Source organism: Entelurus aequoreus, linkage group LG02 (genome assembly GCF_033978785.1).
Source record: "Entelurus aequoreus isolate RoL-2023_Sb linkage group LG02, RoL_Eaeq_v1.1, whole genome shotgun sequence".
In the NCBI taxonomy this organism is placed as follows: Eukaryota; Metazoa; Chordata; class Actinopteri; order Syngnathiformes; family Syngnathidae; genus Entelurus; species Entelurus aequoreus.
Genome location: NC_084732.1, coordinates 45,283,660 through 45,301,312, shown reverse-complemented (window position 1 = coordinate 45,301,312; position 17,653 = coordinate 45,283,660). Strand labels below are relative to the sequence as shown.

At 39.1% G+C, this 17,653-nt stretch overlaps 1 protein-coding gene across 1 annotated transcript in view; it reads left to right on the top strand.

Moving 5' to 3' along the window:
* Positions 1-17,653, top strand: part of nedd4a (NEDD4 E3 ubiquitin protein ligase a) — a 75,265-nt gene that overhangs the window by 29,977 nt on the left and 27,635 nt on the right. Inside the window, exons 6-14 of the mRNA XM_062027581.1 lie at positions 10,853-10,903; positions 11,302-11,363; positions 11,486-11,588; positions 11,727-11,890; positions 11,990-12,101; positions 13,649-13,813; positions 13,941-14,024; positions 14,176-14,295; positions 14,414-14,614. Coding sequence (XP_061883565.1) covers positions 10,853-10,903; positions 11,302-11,363; positions 11,486-11,588; positions 11,727-11,890; positions 11,990-12,101; positions 13,649-13,813; positions 13,941-14,024; positions 14,176-14,295; positions 14,414-14,614 — 1,062 coding nt within the window. The remainder of the gene's footprint in view (positions 1-10,852; positions 10,904-11,301; positions 11,364-11,485; positions 11,589-11,726; positions 11,891-11,989; positions 12,102-13,648; positions 13,814-13,940; positions 14,025-14,175; positions 14,296-14,413; positions 14,615-17,653) is intronic.

Below are 17,653 nucleotides of genomic sequence, written 5' to 3'. Positions count from 1 at the left end.
TCATGTTTCAAATACAAAACTTGGTATTCCTTGCTCTCCACACGTGCACATTCATCTGTCTCCATGCTGTCCAGCTAAGTTGCCTAGCTTGGTTAATAATGCAAACGCAACCTGCAAAGGAAACATTACCACAAAGAACTTAGCTCAAAGTGCAAAGGTGAGTGTTATCTTTGTTTGGGGTTGACTGACACTTTTAGTTACAAGCTGAAAATGTACTTAAATGGCAAGCATCTCTTACAGAATGTACCATTTTTTTCAAAAAGTAGCAGATAACAACAGTTTCCCTTTGCTTCAAAAGTTGTTCAACTGGTTGAAGGAGATTCCACAGGTCTTAAAGTGAAGTAATAATCTTTTTTAGAATATGTAACGTTGAGTCTTGCGTTGCAATCTATGCGTCAGCAAAATTTTGTGTCAGTCTCAAGCAGAGTTTGGGGGCAGCGTGGCTCAGTTGACAGAGCGGCCGTACCAGCAACTTGAGGGTTCCAGGTTCTATCCCCGCTTCAGCCATCCTAGTCACTGCTGTTGTGTCCTTGGGCAAGACAATTGACCCACCTGTTCCCAGTGCCACCCACACTGGTTTAAATGTAGCTTAAAAATGTAGATTTAGGGTTTCACTATGTAAGGCACTTTGAGTTTCTAGAGAAAAGTGCTATACAAATATAATCCACTTGAATCATTATTGATCCAAAATTGCTTTTTTTTTTAATCACCCACAGAAGATGATGACTACTATTAGGCTGCATTTAATATGATGATAAGGATAATTGCGCACTACTTTGCACTGCTGGTCTTAAAACTATTTTTTTAAAATGATGTCAAAGCATTTGGCTTACCACAGGATAAATGGACACTCCGTAACTAAGAAGATTGGCACAATAAAGTATTGCAAATAACAAGCCTAAATGTGGACAAAGAGTCAGAGGTATTCAGTCACGTTACAGTAACTCCACTGGCGAACTGTTTTAAAAAGAAAAAAACAATTTAAATCTTGAATGCCCGTACATTATGAGCTTTTCCATTTGCACATTTACAACCATGAGTCCAATTTTAGAACGCTTACAATATACTATTATTCTCTTTGTACTATGAGTAATATCCCTAAGCGTTTACCATTGCTAAAAATAGCGGCGAGAAAAGCAATGCCCCTTGCTGATATAAATAAAGTGCTTCTGAAATATTCCCTCTGACTCCAGATAGTCTGGTGCTCTGTAGCACCGCTCAGTCCCCTGGAATCAAATTTAACAGCATGATACTAGAGTAGAGCACAGTCATGCCAACCATGTGTGGAAATGGGGTGGGCTGATTTTCTTGGGTGTCAACGTCCGCAATGAGAGCGGGAGACTTTCTCATTAATGGCATGGTGGGCTCCTTCCTATGTTGGTCATCTTGCAAGCCAGTTGTGTTTGTAAAGTATCAGGTGCTTCCCAATCCCCAAATGCATTAAGTAGCTTGTCAGGTTAGTCTGTAGTATTTAAAAAGTAGCCTCCATTTGAAAGATCTAAATTTACTTCTCATCTGTATCCAGGTTTTGTGTTGTTAAAGGTACTTTCAAAAGCAACATGAAAATTGTGTCTTGATCAATTCCTTTTGACTGAAATACTATCATTTACATTTTGAATGAACATTTCCGGTATCAGTTAGGGTTAAAGTTACACATATTGGGATCCACATATGACAAAATAGGAGTCTGCCCGTAGTCTGCACTTCAAATGATGAACAAAAGGTTTATTTTTGTAATTGTCCGACTCCCCTCAAATAGACACCAAATAGACACACATGGGCATTAAAGAACCTCATCACTAACTTGGTTGCTAACCAAAACAGCAGCCCCTACAGAGAAATATAAACAGTCTCGCCAATGAATATAAGGATTGAATCTTACAGGTTGCTCTTCAGATGTTGTAAACAAGTTTACTACACATTAAAAAATTTATATTTACATTAAGTAGAGAGCACCTTTGTGAAAATGCATTCCTCACTTGCCTTTGGTGGCTTTGCAGTGTTGTGTGCATCTATTGTTATGTTCCGGAAAGCTATGTAACTTACGGACTTTAGTTTAATTTTACATAATTTGTAACAGGTATTTAATCAATTATTTATTTTTAAAAAGAGGGTCCCATATTCAATATGCTTTATTGTTGTTGTTTTTTAAGAAAGACCTCAATATATGCCTTACCCCATTGATGCTATTTGCAGTTGACTCAAAAAATGCTACCAATTGTTTACTCTTATAACTTTTTTAATAAATCTTTTCCTTAACTTTCAAGGGATTTTCACCGCGGTTGTCTATGAATGTGTACAATTTGGTGCTGATCCAAATCAGGATGCTTTGGTATTGCGTAAGGTCTATACCAGGGGTCACCAACCTTTTTGAAACCAAGGGCTACTTCTTGGGTACTGATTACTGCAAAGGGCTACCAGTTAGATACACACTTAAATAAATTGCCAGAAGTAGCCAATTTGCTCAATTGACCTTTAACTCTGTTATTATTAATAATTAATGATATTTATCTTTGTGGAAACACTGATCATCTTAATGATTTCTCACAATAAATATATATAGAAACAGATCAATATCAATATGCAACACTTTATTTTTATATTTTCTCTAAGTGCACATTTTTCAAATTGAACATTTTCAAATGATCACTTCTAAGACAGTCTTGTGAAATCACAATATCCCATTTTAACTAGCTAGCCACTAACATTTTTTTAACAAATCATGAATTACTTTGCACCATGTTTGTACAAATAATAACTCATGTAAAATACAAAAGTAAACTCTCAAATGTTTAAATCATGTCACACTTTGAACTGGACACCAAATCTGTTATCTGTTTCTTTGTCAGTTAGTGGGAAGCCTGGCATTGCATGCTGTTAACTAGTGTGTTGTACTCTGGTGTGTAACTTGACACTGCAACTCTGAGTGAGTCTTGCAGATGTGCATCAGTGAGGCGTGTTCTGTGTTTGTTCTTGATGAAGTTCATGTCAGAAAAGGCTGATTCACAAAGATAAGATTTTTCCTCATTGTTTGCGGAACCTTCTTAATCTTTTGGACATATTTTCACAGCAATCTGGCCTTAAGCTTAATTATGATAAATGTAAAATGTTAAGGATCGGAAATCTAAAGGGAACGTCCTTTCGAATGGAATGCAAAGTGCCTGTTTTGTGGACAGATGGACCAGTTAACATACTTGGTGTTGTTGTCCCAGAAAATCTGGAAGATCTAGGCTCAGTAAATTATGATAATCGACTAAGAAAGCTGGACAAAATTATGCAATTATGGAAAGGGAAATCCCTAACCTTGTATGGTAAAATGTCTATTGCCAACTCGTTAATTATTCCTCAATTTATTTATTTGTTTTTGTCATTACCAGCTCCATCACAAAACTTTTTTAAGATTTATGAGTTAAGTTAAGTTAAAGTTAAAGTACCAATGATTGTCACACACACACTAGGTGTGGTGAAATTTGTCCTCTGCATTTGACCCATCCCCTTGATCACCCCCTGGGAGGTGAGGGGAGCAGTGGGCAGCAGCGTAGCCGCGTCCAGGAATCATTTTTGGTGATTTAACCCCCAATTCCAACCCTTGATGCTGAGTGCCAAGCAGGGAGGTAATGGGTCCCATTTTTATAGTCTTTGGTATGACCCGGCCGGGGTTTGAACTCACAACCTACCGATCTCAGGGCGGACACTCTAACCCGGAGGGTCTTCGATTTTGTCTGGAACGGCAAACCAGAAAAGATTAAAAGAAAGGTTTTGTACAAAGAGTATGAATATGGGGGCCGGAACTTCTCAACCTTGAAGCTATGTGTCTGTCTTTAAAAGCATCAATTGTTCCAAAGATGTATTTAAAAAAATTATTTATAACTTCTTACCCACAGGGAAAATGTTAAAATTATGGAATATGACAGAGTCAGATGATTGCCGATTTTGTTGTCAGGAGCCTGAATCCACCCTGCATTTGTTTTGGTATTGTCATATTGTGTCTTTGTTTTGGGTGGAAGTTGAAAAAATGTGTTTAAGGATTGGTTTGTTTATGAAGCTTAATGTGGTTTCTGTTATTTTATGAGAGTTCATTGACAATCATGATTTAGTCAATTTAATTATAGTACTCGGTAAAATGTTTATTTTTAAGGCCAAAAACAGATATTCACTTAGTATTACTTTCTTTAAAACATTTATTCAGTATTTTCTAACTTTAGAAAGTTACATGGTTGAAAATGATAATGATGCCAAAAAACATTTAAAAAAAGATGAGAAGTCCTCAAAGGCTTATTTTGAAAGTATAATTCTGTTTATAGATTATATGATATCTGTTGTTGTGTTCCCTAATTTGAGTGACCTGGACATAATCTGGACTGTACATAAATGCTTATTTTGAAAATGTAATTTTGTTTATAAATTATATGCAATCTGTTGTGTTCCCTAATTTTTTTCTGTGTACATGAATGAAGGTGTGTGTTGCTGAGTCCGACTTGGACATTATCTGGACTGGGACTGGTTTAAAAAACCCTTTAAACAAATCTAATTTCATTGACAACCTGGTCTGTTGAAGATAAGGCCCTTTTTTTAAAAATAAAATAAAATAAGATAAATAAATAAAAAACATTTTCTTGGATAAAAAAGAAAGTAAAACAATATAAAAAATAATTACATAAAAAATAGTAATTAATGAAAATGTTAATGGACCAGCAGCCTATACAATCATGTGTGCTTCAGGGACTGTGTCCCTTGCAGATGTGTTGTCTATGTTGTGGGAACCAGAATATTGGTAGCAGAAAGAAATAACCCCTTTTGTGTGAGTGGGTGTGGATGAGTGTGCATGGGGGGGGGTTGTTTGGGTTGATGCACTGATTGAAAGTGTATCTTGTGTTTTTTCTATGTAGATTTAATTTTAAAAAAAAAAAAATTTTTTTTTTTTTTAGAACAGGCCCGCGGGCGACTTATCTGGTCCTTACGGGCGACCTGGTACCCGCGGGCACCGCGTTGGTGACCCCTGGTCTATACCATGGGTGTCAAACTCTGGCCGCCCGCCGTGTAATTTCACTTGGCCCTTGAGGCAATATCAAATTAACACTAGAGCTGGCCCGCCGATTATATACAGCGGCGGTGCCGCGGTAACACCGCATTCACCGCTAATTCTCATACTTGCCAACCCTCCCGGGAGACTCCCAAATTTCAGTGCCCCTCCCGAAAATCGTCACGTCCGCTTTTCATCCAGTCCAACGAGTTCTGGCCCAGTCACATAATATGTGCGGCTTCTGCACGCACACACAAGTAAATGCAACGCATACTTGATCAACAGTGATACAAGTTACACTGAGGGTAGTCGTATAAACAACTTTAACACTGTTAGAAATATACGCCACACTGTGAACCCACACCAAACAAGAATGACAAACACATTTTGGGAGAACATCCGCACCATAACACAACATAAACACAACAGAACAAATACCCAGAACCCTTTGCAGCATGAACTCTTCCGGCACGCTACAAGGTGTGTGTGTGGGGGGGTATTTTGTAACGTCCCGGAAGAGTTAGTGCGGCAAAGGGTTCTGGGTATTTGTTCTGTTATTTTTATGTTGTGTTACGATGCGGATGTTCTCCCGAAATGTGTTTGTCATTCTTGTTTGGTGTGGATTCACATTGTGGCGTATATTTCTAACAGTGTTAAAGGCCTACTGAAATGATTTTTTTTTTATTTAAACGGGGATAGCAGATCCATTCTATGTGTCGTACTTGATCATTTCACGATATTGCCATATTTTTGCTGAAAGGATTTAGTAGAGAACATCGACGATAAAGTTGCAACTTTTGGTCGCTGATAAAAAAAAGCCTTGCCTGTACCGGAAGTAGCGTGACGTCACAGGCTGAAGGGCTCCTCACATTTCCCCATTGTTTTCAATGCAGCTACAGCGATTTGGACCGAGAAGCGACGATTACCCCATTAATTTGAGCCAGGATGAAAGATTCGTGGATGAGGAACGTTAGAGTGAAGGACTAGAGTGCAGTGCAGGACATATCTTTTTTCGCTCTGACCGTAACTTAGGTACAAGCTGGCTCATTGGATTCCACACTCTCTCCTTTTTCTATTGTGGATCACGGATTTGTATTTTAAACCACCTCAGATACTATATCCTCTTGAAAATGAGAGTCGAGAATGCGAAATGGACTTTCACAGTGACTTTATCTCCACTACAATACATCTGCGAAGCACTTTAGCTATGGAGCTAACGTGATAGCATCGTGCTTAACTGCATATAGAAACAAAATAAATAAGCCCCTGACTGGAAGGATAGACAGAAAATCAACAATACTATTAAACCATGGACATGTAAATACACGGTTAATGCTTTCCAGCCTGGCGAAGGTTAACAATGCTGTTGCTAACGACGCCATTGAAGCTAACTTAGCAACCGGACCTCGACAGAGCTATGCTAAAAACATTAGCTCTCCACCTACGCCAGCCAGCCCTCATCTGCTCATCACCACCCGTGCTCACCTGCGTTCCAGCGATCGACGGAAGGACGAAGGACTTCACCCGATAATCCGTGCGGTCCGCGGCTAGCGGCGGCTAGGGCCGGCTAGCGCGTCTACTATCCAAGTCAAAGTCATCCTGGTTGTGTTGCTACAGCCAGCCGCTAATACACCAATCCCACCTACAACTTTCTTCTTTGCAGTCTTCATTGTTCATTAAACAAATTGCAAAAGATTCACCAACACAGATGTCCAGAATATTGTGGAATTTTGAGATGAAAACAGAGTTTTTTTGTATTGGATTCAATGGGTTCCGAATACTTCCGTTTAACTATTGACGTCACGCGCATACGTCATCAGACATAGACGTTTTTCAACCGGAAGTTTAGCGGGAAATTTAAAATTGCACTTTATAAGTTAACCCGGCCGTATTGGAATGTGTTGCAATGTTAAGATTTCATCATTGACATATAAACTATCAGACTGCGTGGTCGGTAGTAGTGGGTTTCAGTAGGCTTTTAAAGTTGTTTATACCGACACCCTCGGTGTAACCTGTATCGCTGTTGATCAAGTATGCGTTGCATTCACGTATGTGTGCGTACAGAAGCCGCACATATCTTGTGACTGGGCCGGCACGTTGTTAGAATGGATGAAAAGCGGACGTGATGACAGCTTGTAGAGGACGTTAAAGGCAGTGCCTTTAAAGCACGCCCCCAAGACTGTGGTCCGGGTGGACTACGAGATATAAAGACTGATGAACACCTTCGTTCGATAATGAAAGTTGCCTCAGCTCAAAGCCTGAGCCCCGACATTAATGAACTAGTATCCAAGAAAAGATGCCAGGTATCTGGCTTGGGCACATCAGATTAGATCAGTGTGTTGCAAACTGAGCAGTTTAAAGTCCTGAATGGTTGGTTTATTCATTGTTATTTTATTTTCATATTTATTAGCCTGTGGAAAAAGTTAATGTTGATATTTACCTCAGAAGGCTGCAAATAGAAAAGAGGCATTCAATTTTTATTTAAATTGTATTTGATATGCCATTGATATTTTTTAATTATTATTATTATTATTATTTGAAACTCGATTTTGAATGTCACTATAAAGTTATATAAGCCTTGCTTGTTCAATATTCAATGCAAAACTTGTTTGGGTCCCTATTAAAAGGTTAATTTGTTCAACCTTGGCCCGCGGCTTTGTTCAGTTTTATATTTTGTCCCACTCTGTATATTTGAGTTTGACACCCCTGGTCTACACTCTACTGAGCAGATGTATCCGAAAGAGTAGAACGACAGAAAATATGGAAAATGTTACCTTATTTATTTTACAATCAGCCTAACAGGGTGGTAAAGATGAGTAAAAATAACTTAAACACACAAGTTATCGGGTTGTGGTTGATGTCATGAATTAATTCACAAATGGGAGGTAAGAATGCTACACACGTTACCTAAAACGTTGTAACTATAACATCTAAGTTCTTTATTTGGGTCAACATTATTATTATTGGGTCAACATTATCACATACACATGTACACACAAACACACGCCTTATAAATTGCCATAAATGTCTAGAGGCGACAAATAACACATTCGCTATCCACAACGTGACCTACATGCCGTTATGGAGTTGCAGAATTTGACAGGCTTAATATTTCAGTGCACTTGCCACATGTTCATGTGTAGGAAGGGTGGTTGTCTGCATTTCCTAATTCAAGTTGGAACTCCCCCAGATTCCTTCAGGAGTGATTGCGCCGTTAAAGAAAAGCAAGCCTATGAGAGGAAAAGAGCCTGGTAATTTTCCAAGCCCTGTCTGGAAATAATTGTAAGGCTTAACTTGTAAAACAGCAAAATAACCAGCAGGAGGCTGGCTTTCTAGTTATATATAAGCTCAAATGGAGTGTGGACATTTTCTGTAGTTCTTTCTTGTACTTGCGATTTTACTTGTTTTTTTTAGGTTTGTCATGACAGGGACATTTATTTTGTGAAAACATTTTCTAATCTCCTGATTGGGATGACTTTGTGTTTGACACGTTGTTGTACTGCCGCTCCAAAAACATTAGCTGGCTTGCATGTCAGAAGTTAAGGTTTCACAAGCTTTGCGGTCCACCTGTCTCAAGTAGTTTCAAGTGGCAAAGCAGAGATAAATATTACTTGCTTTGCTTCGCCGACGCCTCGGCATGTGTTTTGAGCTCTTTGCCACTGACCTTAAAATTTGTTGGACTTTTCTGATGTAAAATTTAGGATAATTTTAGTGCTATTTCATCATTGTTAGGCTTCAGTTCTGTCTTCCAGAATCTGCCTTTTTTCTTAACTAGAGATTTACTTGACTTTTTAAACCAGCTGGTTTTGCTATAACCATTGGCCTTTAACTGTTTACAAAATACTCTGCTGACATTTTATTTGACTGAAGGATCACTTGCCCAATTACTGTCAAGTTCGTTTGTACTATGTAACGTCTGATTGTCTGAAACAGACTTTTACCAAATGGGTATTTTAATCATTAGTCTGATTTAATTAAGAAGAATATGAATCATACCTTCCGACTACAACAAACATATGATCACACCACTACAACAAAGTTGTAGACTTGGTTAGTTGTTGGACAACTAAAAGGGAATGTAATACCATTGCCATTTTAGAAAAAAAAAATTGTATGCACATGTAAATCTCATGACCAGTGACTATTATGTAAAGAAACCATAGCAGAAATGCTAACTCCTTAATACTAGAAGCATAATGTGATCATGTAAAATAGTTCATATGAATATGTTCAACAAATTGTTTGTTGTGCAAAACTTTGTACAAAAAAGAATAAAAACAAGCTACTGATTGTATACATACAGAAAAGTAGAGTGAAAATTGTAAATTAATTATTACACTATACAATATTTAGTACAGTGGAGATACATTTTTAACTGCATTTGTCATTGTATAACAAATATTGTAGTCTATTGAAAGCAAAAGAAACAGTTGTCTGTAATGCACACAATACTCTATTATTGCCCATGAGAGGGATGAGACGAGGTTTGATGAGGATGAGGATGTTGATTTTCAACAAATAGTCTGTTTTTTTCATCAGGACATAAACAAGTTTTCTGAAAATGTTATCATTCTTGCTACTGCCCTGTCTGTGTATTGTATGTCCATCTTTGTTGTTGTCCAATGCAAACTGGACAACAATAGATATGAAGATAACAAACATAATTGTATTTGTTTGAAGTTGTCTACTGTGATTATGTCTGCGAAAGATACCGCACTGACAAAATGCATTGACATTGTTGCACTATGTGGACTCAAGAATTCTAACATAATGCAATTACGTCTACAGGAAGTGAAAAAGGAAGAAAACAGGGAATTTGTCTCCCATATGCAGCTATTGTATATCCGCTTCCACTATTCTGAAAATACTTTGTATCGAATGTTGGGAGTATTTTTCTTGGAGTTTTTGTTGTTTTGTGAGGTCAAAATTAACTGTTTTTGGACCCTAGAGAAGGCCTGCTCAGTCATCTCTTTTCTGTTTGGTGGGGTTGAGGTCAGGGCTCTTATTTTTCTTCCACGGCGTGGCTCGGTTGGTAGGGCAGCCATGCCAGCAATTTGAGAGTTCCAGGTTCGAGCCCCGCTTCCACCATCCTAGTCACTGCAGTTGTGTCATTGGGCAAGACACTTTACCCACCTGCTCCCACTGCCACTGAACTAAACTGTAATTCACTTCACTTTATACACTTCACACTTTCACACTAGATACATGCACTTGCGCAACCCTGCATTTGTGTACCAGGAACAGAAAAAGGGCCTTCTCCAAACGGTTCCCAGAAAGTTGTAAACATACAATTGTCCAGAATATGTTGGCAATATGAGTAATTAAAATTCAGGGGCTTGTAGCCCAAATCCTCAGTCATGATTAAAGTTCATTAAGATCCCACTCAAAAGACTTTAGTGCCTATATTGTATGTAGATTCCATTGTTTTGACTCTGGTTTGCCTTGGCTGTGCTTTGGGCAGGATGAAGGAGGCCCAGATCTATATTTGTTCATGTAAACACTGTACTGTATGTATAACAAGGATCCCTCTTCTACACTTTACATACCATGCAGGGTGATACTTTGGTCACAAACTCCCCCAGTGTTGTATGTTAGCTGGCCCTAAGCATTCTAGCCTAACCATACTAATTATGTGGAAAAACTGTAATTAACCTGCAAAAAAAGTAACTAACTTCTAAAGGTAACTTACACTTAACATCTGCTCACATTAAGCATATCGTTGTTAGATGATGGCACAGTACTTAAGTCTGTGTGGGTGTGGGTGCTGTTAAAAATACTGTGATGTCATGATAGTGTATTTTTGTGATCCCTTCTCTGTCTCCTCATCAGACACGTGATGACTTTCTGGGACAGGTGGATGTTCCCCTCAATCAGATACCAGTGAGTTCTTGCTGCACACCTTTTGTTCTTTGTACTGTATATCATTCTTGTGCAGTAAATGTAATTTGGTTTACTGTACAAGCACAGACCTCTATTTCACCTATGTCTCCTGTCATGTAAATAGGCCTACCCTTAGTCCTGGTTCTGTTTCACATCATTGTCATCAGTTATGGAAACAGAGTCCAACATGTTTACTGTATGTCCCATTCCTGCTTGTGTTTTATAATAAACAAAAAAATGCTAGCAAATGAGGCCTCACTTGTACGTGTGACCTTCATTGCATGCGTTGATATTTTCATGGTATACCCTGTGGTGACACAGTGTCTTGCAGCTTACACCACCAACTTGAAGTATAAGAATGTTCAACTTTTTTTGTTTTTTTATTTTTTTTTCTTCAGACAGAAAATCCTAATGCACAAAGGCCATACTCATTCAAGGATTTTCTGCTTCACCCCAGAAGGTTGGCGTGATGTCATGATCATTTAAGCTTTTAATCTTTTGTTTTGCATTCCATTGAAATACATTTTTGCTTCCTTTCACCCCAAAAGATTATTGACTACATTTAGTATGTTTTTCGTGCAGCCACAAGTCCAGAGTTAGGGGCCATCTGCGACTCAAAATGACCTATGTGCCAAAAAACCCAGGTTCCAATGAGGAAACAACAGATCCAATTGATGATACGGATGTAAGTCCAGTTTAGCATTAACTATACATTTTTGGTATGCATACAAACAATCTGGGAATATTGTTAAGTGGAGTTTGTATGAAATACAGCAAAGTTTTTATGCATTTCAGTATTTAACATTTTAATATTTTCTTGCAGCCTGAATGGGAATTGTTGGAACCTCAGGACATGTCAGGTCCCATGCACTGCCACCCAGCGCCTGCTCTGCCACCAGGCTGGGAGGAACGTCAGGACAACTTGGGAAGAACCTACTATGTCCACCATGAGAGCAGAACCACACAGTGGCGACGACCAACGTTACAGTTAAGACCACTCTTTTCTTCCCTCCTGAGCATGTTTCTATTATTTGACTCATGGTGCGGTACTGATGGTCAGAGTGTATTTGTGTCTCCTCTAAACAGGGATAGTAGCACGGACACTCTAAGGCGACAAAACACTACAAGGCAGAGGGAGCAGATTTATCTCACACGCAGACAAATCTCAGACCCTGACGAGGCCACTGCACAAAATGTGGTATGCTGTGCGTTTGCTTTCTTTTTTGAACATCATTGTTTTTAATGTTTTACCTATGTGTATTATTACAGTGCCTTCTTTGCACTGTTCCCGTTACAACCAGTCCCAAATAAATAGAATCGGATAGTCTTACATCTGAATCAGGTCTCTTTTAATTGTGTATAATAATAGATATGAATCATGTATCTAACAATGTGACTGTGGCGTTGACTAACAGATTAGATTTACCCTTTCAATGGGGGACTGATGTCATCATAGTATACTGATTACTGTTTCAAGCAAATGTTAAAAAAACAAAAAACAATGGTGTCTTTAAAGTGCCAATATAAACATCACAATAATGTTCACTTTTGTGTTTCTCAACTTTTCTTTATGAGATACATTGTCTTCTGCAGTGGACATGTTGTATATCCGTTTGGAAAATGCTGTCTCTCAGAAAAGTTAACTAACACAACTTTTAACAAGGTAAATACCTCACAAACTGATGTTTAGCTTCGATGGCTTCAATAATCTTTTCCGAGTGATGTTTATGAGGTGGCGACTTGTCCAGGGTGCTGCTCCCTAGTGCAGAACAGGTAGGAAATGGATGATGGATTGAGAATTTATTAAGTAGTTTTTCAGTTTCCTCATATTGGCCAAAAGTTTGGACACACCTTCTCATTCAATACATTTTCTTTATTTTCATGACTATTTACATTGTAGATTGTCACTACAATGTAAATAGTAGTGACTATAGTAGCAAACTATGAATGAACTATTTACATTGTAGATTGAACATGTGGAGTTATGTACTTAACAAAAAAAGGTGAAATAACTGAAAACATGTTTTGTATTCTAGTTCCTTCAAAATATCCACCCATTGTTCTGATTAATTTTTCACACACTCTTGGCATTCTCTCGAGGAGCTTCAAGAGGTAGTCACCTGAAATGGTTTTCACTTCACAGGTGTCAACGTTTTGATGCCTTGAGTGACAATCTACAAGGTAAATAGTCTTGAAAATAGAGAAAAAGCATTGAAATGAGAAGGTGTGCGCGCCAGAAATAAACAACACTCACCAACTTTTCCTTTGATACACACGTCACGGCATTATTTTGAACACTTTAAAACAGAAATTCCGCGGTATCTACAATACCATTACACCCCTAATTTAGAGTGTTAAAAGTCATTTTACTAACTTATCAATACATTTTTAACATAATTAAAGCTCTCTAAATGTGAAATAACCCACATCTAGTCACCATTACACTTGTTTCACCTAATATAGCCTTGAGTACGCTGTGTATATTGTGACGTTTTGGGGGAGGTGTCTTTACAAGACCTTAGGGTCTTCTTAACCTGTCGCACACATACTTTTGCTTTACATTGTATATTGTTCTTTTTTCACGCTCTATGAGTGAGCAAATAAATACAAAAGATAAAAATACAAAAACAAGCGAGAGCGGATTATTGTGTGTGTATAGGGTGTGTGAGTCTCTTGTTGATGGCGTGTTGATTTTTTGGTCAAAACTCAGTGTGTGCTTCTTATGTGTTTGATCCTATTGCCTAGAACTCTGAGGTTTTTCAAAATGATGCCGTCAATTTACAAGAGGACAACCAGCCCACATCACCACCACCACACCAGCTGTCCCAGGAGTTGCTGGAGTTTGAGGAAGACCTAACAAACATGCATATTACAGGGGCCACAGCCGTAGACCCCAGCGTCTCTCAGATAGTGAGTCATTCTTTTCTTACATTCCTGTCATAATAAGAGCACTATACATCATTTATGAGAATCTAGTGAGGAAGGAAGGCCAGTGGGAAGTATTATCTTTGATGCGTGTGTCCCCTCTCTGCTGCAGGATCATGCTTGTAATCCGATCCATTCCATTCAAAGGCATAGTTTTCACACGACGAGAGGAATGGCGGTTCCTGTTGATACCGCGGTATTTCCTTTCATTGTTAAGTCACTCATTTCACAATATTGACTTTCCCAATTTGACTTCAACTTATTCAGGAACTTAAAGTGCAAATACCTGTAGGTGTAAAAGGCTAGGGATTTTGGTAATGATCACAGTTACTTTTGGCCTTCAATAGCTGCTTGCAGCCTCTCTGAAGCTGCCTCTAGGATGGGAGGAGAAGAGGGACGGTAAAGGAAGACGCTACTATGTAAACCACAATACTCGAACAACCTCTTGGATACGACCCAGCATACAGGTATAGCACAAAGTTTCATTTTAACGTGCAAAAACATGTGATATTATGTAATCCACATTTAAGTAGTGGCTCTAGTAGTAATCTTCTCCTCTCCTCTAAATACATATTTTTTTGTCAGAAATTGGATGCAACACCGCCCTCACAGAGTAGTGTTAGAATGCCATCTTTACCGCCTGCGTTCCTTGAGGCATCTCCCCAGCCCACCTTGCGCCCTGAGGCCACACCTGATTCTGGCTCTATGCCAGTTGGTTGGGAGGTTCGCAGCGCTCCCAATGGAAGACCTTTTTTCATTAACCATGCTACAAAGACCACTACCTGGGTGAGGAGAATACAATCCCCTATGCTGCTTTGCTCATGTGACGATGTACAGTCCTGAACTTCTTTGGTCCTCTTGGATTTGTTTTAACAAAGCTAATGTATACTTATACTGTGATTGGCTGGCCATCAGTCCAGGGTGTATACCGCCTCTCACCCAAAGTCAGTTGGGGTAGGCCCCAGCTCATAAGACTTTGACTATAATGAGAACAAGCGTTATAGAAAACGGATGGATATACAATGCTTATGATGATATAGAATTTTAAAAAACTCACTCTTTTTTTACGATGGAATAAAAAACAGATGATCACATATGTTACTGATATATTAGCGTAACATGCACTAAAGTTACTTAAATCATATGTAAGGGCTTGCTTGACATCTTAAAAACAACATACCTTCCCACTATTTACTAGGGGCCCATTCTCCCATTGCTTAAGTGAAAAAAGATGTGCAACCCCTCGGATTCTGGCCACGCAGCATTCTCTCCCTTGGCTTAAGTCTGTTACTGCGTGCCGTCATCCAAGATGTGTACTCTGGGGGAGCAACCCTTAAATGTGTGCGTTCCCAGTCAAATGTGGCCTTCTGCTCATTCTCCTATCGACCTGCACGGTGAAGCAGTGTTTAGTGCCCACGCCTCACAACAAGAAGGTCTTGGGTTTGATTCCTGGGCTCGGTGTCTTTCTGTGGAGTTTGCATATACTCCCTGTAACTGCGTGGGTTCTCCCCCGGTACTCCGGCTTCCTCCTACCTCCAAAGGGCGATGGGCTCGAGAGGGATAAGCGGTAGAAGATGGATGGATGGACCTAAATACTTTTGCACTTATGCACTTCTGTCCAGCGCACCGGTAACGATTATATTGCACTTGTTTAGATGCTATGTACACCACACGTAATACAATATTAATATAGACTTCAAGAAAAACTTTTGATCGCTTGAATTCCGATCGTTCTCTCTATCTTGAGTAGTCTCCCAGTTCCACTGAAAAATATCTCCACAGCATAATGCTGCCATCACCATGCTTCACTGTAGGGATGGTATTGGCCTGGTGATGAGTTGTGCCTGGTTTCTTCCAAGCATGACGTCTGGCATTCCCGACAAAGATTTCAATCTTTGTCTCATCAGACCAGATAATTTTGTTTCTCATGGTCTGAGAGTCTTTCAGGAACATTTTGGCGGGCTGCCATGTGCTTTTTACTAAGGAATGGCTTATGTCTGGCCATTATACTATACAGCCTCGATTGGTGGATTGCTACAGAGATGGTTGTCCTCATGGAAGGTTCTCCTCTCTCCACAGAGGAATGGTGTAGCAATGACAGAGGGACCATCGGTTTCTTGGTCAGCTCCTAGACTAGGGCCCTTCCACTCCAATCGCTTAGTTTATTGACGGCCGGCCAGCTTTAGAAAGAGTCCTGGGGGTTCCAAACTTCTTACATTTTCGGATGATGGCACCTACTGTGCTCATTAGGACCTTCAAGGTTGCAGATATGTTTCTGTACCTTGCCCCTGATTGGTGCCTCGACACAATCCTACCTCAGAGGTCTACAGACATTTCCTTTGACTTCATACTTGCTTTGTGCTCTGCCATGCACTGTCAAGTGTGAGACCTTATATACAGACAGATATTTGGCTTTCCAAATCATGTCCAATCAACTGAATTTACCACAGGTGAACTCGAATTAAGCTGTAAGAACAAGGATGATCATTTGAAACAGGATGCACTAAGCTCACTTTTGAGCATCATGGCAAGTGCTGTGATTTCTTAGATTTTAATTTTTAAGAAATTTGCAAAAATCCCCCCCAAAAAATTCAAATTGTCATTAAGGGTATTGTCTGTAGAATGTTGAGGACACAAATGCATGTATTCCATTTTGGAATAAGGCTATAACATAACAAAATGTGGAAAAAAAGAGGCTCTGTAAATACTTTCCGGATGCTCATTCCGGAAGTTTTGTATTCACTGGGGTCTGTCTGTTTGTTAATTAGCACCATAGCTCAGAAAATTATGAGCGGAGTTTGATTTAACTGTAAGTAAATGTCATAAATGGAATAAAGAACAACTGATTAGATTTTGGGTGTGGTCCGGCTCACTGTCTGGATTCAGAATTTCTGGTGGAGATCTGCTTTCATAGTATTTTTAAAAAACATTTTTGTACGTATCACAGTATATCTATAATGTATATTGCAGCCTCTCTAGCGGCAATATACATAAATATGCAAGTCACAAAAAAACATGTACAAAATCCAAAACCAGTGAAGTTGACGAGTTGTGTAAATGGTAAATAAAAAAGATTTGCTAATCCTTTTCAACCTATATTGATTGATTGATTGATTGAGACTTTTATTAGTAGGTTGCACAGTGAAGTACATATTCCGTACAATTGACCACTAAATGGTAACACCCGAATACGTTTTTCAACTTGTTTAAGTCGGGGTCCAAGTTCAATTGAATACACTGCAAAGACAAGATACTTAACATTCGAGCTGGTAAATGTTGTTATTTTTTTGCAATTATTAGCTCATTTGGAATTTGATGCCTGCAACATGTTTCAAAAAAGCTGGCACAGGTGGCAAAAAAGACTGACAAAGTTAAGGAATGCTCATCAAACACTTATTTGGAACATCCCACAGGTGAACAGGCTAATTGGGAACAGGTGGATGCCATGATTGGGTTTAAAAGCAGCTTCCATGAAATGCTCAGTCATTCACAAACAAGGATGGGGCGAGGGTCACCACTTTGTGAACAAATGCGTTGAAGAACCACATTTCTCAACCAGCTGTTGCAAGGAATTTAGGGATTTCACCATCTACAGTCCGTAATATCATCAAAAGGTTCAGAAAATCCGGAGAAATCACTGCACGTGTGGGGCAGAGCCGAAAACCAACATAGAATGCTTGTGACCTTCGATCCCTCAGGCGCTGCGACATCACTGTGTAAAGGATATCACCTCAGGAACACTTCAGAAAACCACTGTCATTAACTATAGTTTGTCGCTACATCTTTAAGTGCAAGTTAAAACTACTGTGCAAAGCCAAAGCCATT